Source organism: Lactuca virosa, chromosome 3 (assembly GCF_052849685.1).
Source record: "Lactuca virosa cultivar CGN04683 chromosome 3, Lactuca_virosa_CGN04683_v6, whole genome shotgun sequence".
NCBI lineage: Eukaryota > Viridiplantae > Streptophyta > Magnoliopsida > Asterales > Asteraceae > Lactuca > Lactuca virosa.
The window spans coordinates 146,926,556-146,935,861 of NC_136428.1; the positions used below are offsets into that span (position 1 = coordinate 146,926,556).

Genomic DNA, 9,306 nt, shown 5'->3' on the forward strand with positions numbered 1-9,306 from the left:
TGGTGTAGGTAGTGTTTGAAGAGGATTGATCTAGGGAAAGGAAATAGAAGAGAATTAACTAACCAACATGTGATTTAGGTGAGTACGTGTTGGCATTTTTCCCACTTTGGGGTACATGGCAAAATGATTTTATGATAATGAAACACTATTGTTTGATATATGAAATGTTTTTGAAATGAAAGTGTCAAATTTTTTAGAAAGGATATTTTGAAAGAATGTCTTGAAGGCAAGAATGTTTTTGAAAGCAAAGAACGTTTTGGAAGATCGAATGTTTTGAAAATGTGCTTGAAATGTTTTGAAATATAGATGCTTTACTTTTGAAAAGAATTTTTAATGATAATGTATGAAAATGTGTAAAGCATGGAAAGTAATGACAAGAAATGGAAAGTAATGAAAAGAAATGGAAATTAATGAAAGAAATCGGAAAGAATCTGAAAGCAATGAAATGAATATATTGCTCGAGCTATGATGTCCCCGTAACGGGATATAGAGGAATCTATCGGGGTGGCGCATCCCTTTCGCGAGATAGATGTCTCAACGGAAATGATGTCTTGGTGGATTGATTATGTTCTTTACACATTGGTATAGACTTGGGGATATTGCTAGACCTTAAGTATAATAATGGCAACAGTTTAACACCGAAATTAGCCCTTAATGGAAAAATGGAAATGGAAAAGAAGTTAATGAATTGATAAGATAAGAAATGATACTTATGATATGATATGTTATGTTATGTATGAAATGATTTTTCATTAAAATGGTTGAAAATGTTGTACGGTATGCATGAAAGGAGTTTTTCTTTGACAATGATCGAAATTGTTTTATGGTCTAAAACCCACGTAGCTCACGAGACATTTTTGTCTTACATATCTCTTTTTAATGTTATGTATTCCATGTTGCAATTAAGAAGAAAATATGATAGATGAAAGTTAGAAGTCAAGAGACAGAGAATGGAGTGGAACTTGTCAAGTTCCTTATTAATGTTATTGATGTAATTCGTATTTGCTTCCTATGATTGTATAATGCTTAATGGTAACACCCAATGTTTTAATTGGAATTGTTTTTGTGGGACCGGTTTTTGTTGAATGGGGGTTAATACCCAAATGTTTTTATGACCATAGCATTTGAAAAAGTTTTGAAAAAATTGGGGTGTTACAACATTCCTTGCCATAATATGATTAAATTAATTAAATGGGTATATATGTGAGTTTATAGGTTTTATAAGGATATTAATATAATTTGAAGTTTTAGAAAGATATAGATGTAATTATGAAAATTTACAAGGATATAGACGAAATTATCTCATTTTTAAAGTTAACGAACGAAAGTTATTATATGTGAGCCGACACATACGAATGAAATGTTTATAAAATGAAGCACAAAAACATTAAAAAAAATTACGTCGAAACGTAGACAAACTCGAATTTAAACCAACACGTACATAAAGAAAAAGAAAGTTTATTTTTAAAAACTAACGAACGAAAGTTCTAAATTCATATTGAAACATTTGATCACCTTGAATGTATACCGACACATATATAAAAATAAGCACGTAAAACTATTTTTTTTTTGTTAACAGACGAAAGTTATTAAATAAAATCAAATTATATATATACCACAAATAATAAACATGAAAGTTTAGAAAATAGATGGTGAAAATAATATTTTACAAAGTTCAAAATTGAAGGGGGACATTCTAAAAAGTGAAAGGTTGGAAAAACCACAAACTCATAAACATAATGGTCCTTATAGTTTACCCATGGTCACAAATTCAGTCTTACATACTTAAAAATACCAAAAGTAACGGTGTGAACAAAAATAACCATTCACACAAGTTTTGGAAATCACAATGACCATGTTCGACAAAAAAATAGTAATGACTGAGTTTGTTGCATTTGATAAACCACAATGCCCATTTATTTAATTTTGTATTAATTAATCTATATTAATAAAATTAATTAATATGTTAATATAATTTTTTTTGAACGACAAATACAATATAATCATAAACTACTCCTAAATCCATATTAATTAGTTACATTAATACATATTAATTAATATATTAATACAGCTAATTAATATAAGGTGGTATTTAATATGTGAAATTTGAATTAAAAACAAAAAAAAAAAAATCAATGACAAATGGAATAAAAATAGTTCTAAATTTTTTAGAAAATAACATATGTCAAATTTAACGAGAAATTTGACATTTACCAAAAATAATCTTTATTTATTAACATAAAGTTCATAGCTTTTTTACAATATTGTAATTTAATCCAAATAAATAGTAAATTACACAAATGTTCCTATGGTTTGAGGTAACTTACATGTTTGGTCCTAATTTTACTTTTAACTCGGAACGTCTGCTTATTTTTTTTACACGTCCCTTTAATATTTTAAATGACTTATATACCCTTTCCTTTTTTATTTGTTTATTTGTTTTCATTTAATTTCTAATTAATATTAACTTAGAGAAAAAGTTTATTTAAAAATATTTCTGGGTCCTACACCTCAAACCCACTTCTTAATCTCTCCATCCTTCGTCCCTACATCTCTCACACCTCACTTCTTGCTGCCCTACCCGAGCTACCGTCGGGTCACCATCTCCGACCGCTAACTTTTCTGGGAGCCTTCCTTCGCGAAGATACTCCGATCCTTTCGTTGTTTTGATTGTGATATTGTATCTCGTTTCAAAATAGAGCAAACGCTCGCTGAAAATCCATCCATCTAATGATTCGTTTGCCATATACTCGTAAACGAGAATTCAATGCTTTGATTCTGCACAAAATCCTTCGAGTCTTACCAAGTAGTGGTGATGGATGCTTTTGATTATGCCCACTTTTGATCGGAATTCATTCTTCCCTTTCTGAGCCCTCTAACCGCTTGAGAAACGAGTTTTACCATTATCGTCGTAAAAGCTCCCAAGCTGATCAAACACGTAACAGATTCAATTGTTGTTATAGAAAAACAAAGCCAAGCAAGTACAATCATTCAAACACGACGATTTACAACCATCTAAATCAGTTTTAAGATCTGGCGAAGCAAATCCTAGCGCAAAATAGCTCAGATTCTCCCATACGTTGACAAAAGTAGATAAATTTCTCGATTTGTTACATGAAGAATCGATTTGTGGTTTGCAGAAAATAAAAATTGCAAAAGAGAATTCCATTTTCAACATAAATCCTCCATGAATTGCTTTCAATGGTGGCAGAAATGAGATGCATTCTCGATTTGCAAAGAAAAACTCAAATTGTTATTAAGATTTGCTGCTTACAAGCTGCATATCTTTAACAAAATCTTGATGTGAGATAAGGATGTTTGTCAGATAACTAAAGTTCTCTAAAACACCACAACGGTAGCTTTGAGGTGTAGGACCTACGAATAGTTTTTTTTATTAAACCTTTTACCAAATAAGATAATATTAATACGAAAATATTATCAATGATAGATAAACAAATAAATAAATAAATAAGAAAAGAAAAGGGTGTATCAGTCATTTCAGATATGGAAGGGACTAGACGCGCAATAAAAATAAACAGTAGAGACGGTCCAAGTTAAAAAAAAAATTAGGGACCAAACACATAAATTACCACAGACCATAGGGACCATTCATGTAATTTACTCCAAAATAAATTAATAGAGACTTAGGTGCGTTTGATATTCTGAAGCAAAAATTAATGAAGTCTGCGGACCACCTCTGCGGGTGCTGCAGTAGAAGAGGTGGACCAAACGGCTGCAGACTATAATAAGAAGTGTGTTTGTTTTTTAACATCTGCATACTACTGCAGATATTAAAAAATTAAAATAAATTAATTTTATAAACCGAAAAAAAAATTTAATACGTAAAATTTAATAATGTATAACATTTCGGCAATAATTAATGATATTTCAGTAAAAAATATTGATATTTCTACAAAAAATAAATATATTTTAGTAAAAAATAATGATATTTCATCAAGAAATTATCATTATTGAATATAAAAAAATGAAAAAAAATATTCAACAATAATAAACAAAAAAAACGAAAAAAAAAGTGAAATAAAATTTCAACAATATATAATCAAAATTTTAGCAAGAAAAAAAGAAGAAGAAGAGGTTGGAAGAGGCAGGACAAGTGCTGCGCCAAACAGAGCACGCGCAGAGGTTTTTGACTCCGAAGACTTCTAAAAAACAAACAACTGCGAGATGAAAAGTGTTGCACGTGTACTGCGTCGCGCAATAATAACAATAAGAGGTTTGAAGATATTTTTTTAAAAAAAAAAACAAATATCACCTTACAGCTGGATAAATTGATTCTTGTGACGTAAACCGTAAATTTGTCTAGGACTCACCGTAGACACTCCGTAGCGGATCATAATCTCTTTATTTCGTTAATCTAACTCCGTTATCCTTCCCGAAAATCACATACCTACAAACAAACCAAACCTCTTTCTTTCTCTCTCTATATCCGCGTTAATGGCGTCTACGACCACCGTCCTCCTCCTGTTGTCGATCATCGTCGGTCTCGCTGCTATCTCCGCCACCGCCAGGCCTTGCAAGACGATCTTCTTCATCACATCCACTTCCTCCTCCTACTACCCAGCCGACAATAATCACCCTGGAAACCCTAATTTCCCCCACCAAAACCCTACTAACTCCCCTCGTTTGACCTTCTTCATCACCGAAATCCACGAATTCCACCGCAGCAGGTCCTTCCCCCGTCCGATCTTCCCCGACCGAGCAGTGGAAGATGTCGTCTCTTCAAAACCCTCTTCTTCTTCCTCGTTTCGCGATCGCACCCTGGACATCATCAGTATTGTCGGCGCTCTACTCGTCGGTGTAGGCTGCGGGGCTCTCACCGCCGCAACCATGTACTTAATCTGGTCCGTATGTTCTAGCAGACGCTTGGATTTCGGCTCCGATTCCGATGAGGAAGAGTACGACGTCGACGATGAGGATGACGTCACCCATAACAAGAACGGTTACGCCCCTATCCCTGCCGCCACCAAGCCTGTGCCACCTTCTGCCGATGAAGTCGATGCAATGAAATAGATGAAGCTCTGGTTTGGTAAGTATGTCCTTTGGATTTTTAAACCAAGTGTATGTTTCATGTATGTGGATTCTTCCTTTCTGTTACTATATGTATCTGTTAAAATGCGAAAATTTTTAAGTGCTACTATGGTTCGATTTACATATTCTTACGCGATATGTGTGAATTTAAGATTGCTATGCTTTATTATAATCAATGTTACATATGGTGTCTCTAGGATTGTACAGCTAAATCCTTAATTTTTCTATGCTTGATTAGTCAGAGCTATTTGTTAGAGTTGTTCTAAATTGATATTGATCACTGGGATGTTTCTGATTGCCCTCTATGGTTGATTTACTCCGGTTTTGTTCAATCATTCAAGATTTATTACATATTAATAAGTAGGCGATCACACTTATGTTCTTCAAGATTATCTTTTTCTTGCAGCTCTGTGGTTTACTGAATGGAGGTACTATGATCTCTTCTCTCTCCTTCCTCCATTTTTGCCACTCATGGTGAACTATTCCAATGAGTATCTTCCTTTGTTTTACATCTTTTGATCTGTAGTTATCTTTGCATACTTTCTTTGCTCGCTGCTCTTTGATTCTCAATTTCCTTTTTCTCATATAAAACATAGAAATTTCTGCTATTAACTATTTTATGTTTTTATATCACATGCCACATGCATTTGTTAACACTTGGGGTTTCATGATTCCATCATTTGATTAATTAATATGAAGATATTCCTTTGTTGTGGGTGTTTTTGTGTATAATTGCTTGGAATTTAGAAGTAAATTTTACTATTTGGTACCATTTAAGGTACGCTAAAGTGAAAATAGGATACGTGTATATGATGAGTAACACAACACATAGAGGACACATGTGATTTTAAAAACAAATAATGAAACAACACAACATATAGAATGAAAATGTGAATGGATATGATATGATAGGATAAGGATGTATTTATAAAGTGTGGAAGTAATAATCGTATATATTCTGTCGTTTTACTTTAATAAAACATATTCCTAACTTTTTTATTTTGTGTAAATATTCACTAAATCATGAAATTGAAGACACTTTCATGCAAAAATTCGTGTACAGAGAATCCGACCCATATATATAAGTGCCTCAACAAACTCTAGTTCAACTGCGCCATTTTAGAACCAAAACCCATATTATTAATAACATCTTTTAAGTCGCCTCGGTTTACAGAATCATAAACATCCTTAAAATCTACTTTAGATACCATAATTTTTTTCTTCTTTTTTATATCACTCAATCACATTATTTACCATTAACTGCCTATTATGAATATGGTGCTCCATGGTAAATGTCTATTGTTCAATATTAGCCACACTTACCATTACTTTCACCAATCAACTAACTAGATTTTTCTCCAAAATTTTATAATGCACTGCAATAAGACTAATCATATAATAGTAACGCACATAAGCTTTGGAACTTTAGGAATAAGGATACTAAAGATGAGTTACACCATTTTGGAATTTTATACTTGGATATTGAAATTTTAAAAGAAAATTTACAACACCCGTCTCCATTTACTCCAGAATTGTTTTAAAATTCAATCTCCTCCGACTCTTTAAGAAAACTACACAAGAATCAATTGTAGAACCTGTAGCTAGCCTAGCCTCCCATTTACTATTAAGTCGATTACAATAAGTTTCTATTTAGTATCAAATTTTTAAGATTCTTGAACGCTTTTCTTTTCCTTGATCCAGTTTCCACCTTGAATTTAATGTTTTTAAGCTTGCTTTTGAAATAAATCATCTAGTCTTCACCACCTTCGGCCCAAGAACCATTGACCAAGTTCCTGAAATCATCAACCGTCATCCAAGAATGAAAAACTTTGAATAGCATAGGACAATAATTCAAAATCATGACTATCGAACTATGACCCAACCATTTTCTATCCAACGGGATAGAAGTAATATTAGTAAAAACATCAACTAAATCACCTGAAATAAGAAATCTATCGCTTTTACTCATTTTAGAGCCCACTATATCAACTCAGCCTAAAAGCTCTACCCTCAAATGGAACGTCAACCAAACTCGAATCTTGAATAAAATCATTGAGAGAATTAGCCAATGAATGGCATAAATAGCCATTTGATGTCTGCAGAGAATAATAATCCCATAAAAAACTTAGAATTCTTGTCATCTTTCACACCTAATTGTACGAGCAAAACCCAAATCTTCCATGCATTCATTCTCATTCGACTCTTTAAAAAAAATTAGACAAATATCAATTTCATAACCTGTAGCTAGACTCTCATTTACTCTTAAGTCGATTCGAATAAGGTTCTGTTTAGTATCACATTCTTCAGATTCTTGAGTGCTTTTCTTTTCCTTGATCCAATTTTGACCTTGAATTTAATGCTTTTAAGCTTGCTTTTGAGATAAACTCGTCTTGTTTAATTTCACCACCTATGGCCCAAGAACTATTCACCAGATTCTTGAAACCATCAAACTCATCCAAGGATAAAAAAGTTTAAATAGCATTGGACAATAATTCAAAGTCATGCTTTTAAGAATTATTGAACTATGTCTATCCAACACAATAAAGGTAATTTTAGGAAAAAATCAACTAAATCACCATAAATCTATCGATTTTACTCATTTCCCACGTAAAAGCTCTTAAACCCAAATAGAATATCAACCAAACCCGCATCTCGAAGAAAATCATTGAAAAGGTTAGACAAGGAATGACATAAATTGGAGCCATAACTCTCTGGTTTATCACGAACCTTGTAAAAATCACCAAAAATAATACAATCCTAGTATCGACGATTGATAAAAGACAAAAAGAATCCTTTCACTAACCGTGTGTATTGGGAAGCATGAACATTAATCATAGAATTAAAATTAATCGACTTTCCCTCACAATAGCAAAAATTCCCACACGTGTGACTCTTTGTTTGGTGAACATGGAAGGGTTCCCAAAAAGAAAAAAATGCCTCCGGATCTACCCTCGTAATACTACATGCAAAATAAAAACGGAAGTTTCCTATAACATCTTCATCTTTACTATATCTAATCTAGTCATCAACGTTTCTTGGATACCCAAGAAATCCATTCTATTATCAACACTTATAGTTTTTATCCACCAACGCTCATTACTACTCCCAATCCCCAAATTATTTATAAATAATTAGGGATGATTTTCATTGGGACCTTCTGTTCCATCAATCTCATATGCTTGAAAGTTTTAACCTTCTTCGGAAATAATTTTTTTCTTTCTTTAATCTTCTGTAATTTTGATTTTGCAAAATAATGTCATGCCACTTGTCTTAGAGAGACTGTAAAAAATAAAAGAAATAACGGCAATGTATGAGGTATTCATGTATGTCATTTCATAGACATTAGGACATGGGCAAATACACATCCACCAACAACAAGAGTTACATGTTATGGATGATTTGTTTGCCAATATTTTATGGCAATTTAGGCATTAGTTTTGTCATTTGGTAAGAGATCATCATATCCGACGTACAACCATCTGCGAAAATATGGCTACTCATACGTACATCTGGAAGGCCCTTGGAAAATAATAATATTTCTCGTAAAAGAGTATCGAACATGTGATAAAAATTCATTACTTTTTTATTATCAATATTATGTAATATGTAACGTAAATTTTGTTATAAATAAAAATGTTTTATTATGTGCTAATAATATTCATCTAACTGATGTTAGTTTGTTTTCCTAATAATAGCACCACATACCTCAAATAAAAGTCATATGCATGACAAATAAAATTATAAAAATGACGAATATGTATCGCAAAGTCGAAACAAATATGTAAATCTTACTCCTTAAAATATTTTAATACAAAAATCTATGAAATGTTACTTCTTGGACGATAGTCACATGTGAAAGATTAATCTCCGACCCACTTTCACACCCATCAAGCCAAGAAGTATAAAGAAATTCTTAGATTTTGGTCTCTTGTTATTTTGTCATCCATCTTTATGTCGGATTTGGACTGTTGGGCAACTCATTTGTGAGAAACATCCTTGAATTTATATGTTATGCACAACTCTTTCATTAATATTGAGTTTCTATAATGTGTGATTTTGGCGTTGTAGTTTGTGATTCATGCATTGCAGACCATATTTTACGTTGGGCAAAGAACATATCGGACCCTAAAAGCTCAATGTCTAACAACTCAGTCATTAAGATTAAGTTTCAGACTATTTATGTCCGAAGACATTTAAGCTAATTTGATGAACACTAACTCTGATTATAAACTCAGATTATAAATGTACAAGGTATCG

General features: G+C 32.4%; 1 protein-coding gene across 1 annotated transcript; it reads left to right on the forward strand.

The window, feature by feature from the left end:
* The first annotated feature begins 4,455 nt into the window (after positions 1–4,455).
* Positions 4,456–5,031, forward strand: LOC145164154 (uncharacterized). Its single transcript, XM_079082877.1, has one exon. The coding sequence runs from the start codon at positions 4,456–4,458 to the stop codon at positions 5,029–5,031; it is 576 nt and encodes a 191-aa protein (XP_078939003.1).
* The last annotated feature ends 4,275 nt before the right edge of the window (positions 5,032–9,306 follow it).

Coding starts and splice junctions, on each gene's coding strand:
- LOC145164154 (XM_079082877.1), top strand. CDS start 4,456: ATGGCGTCTACGACCACCGTCCTCCTCCTGTTGTCGATCATCGTCGGT.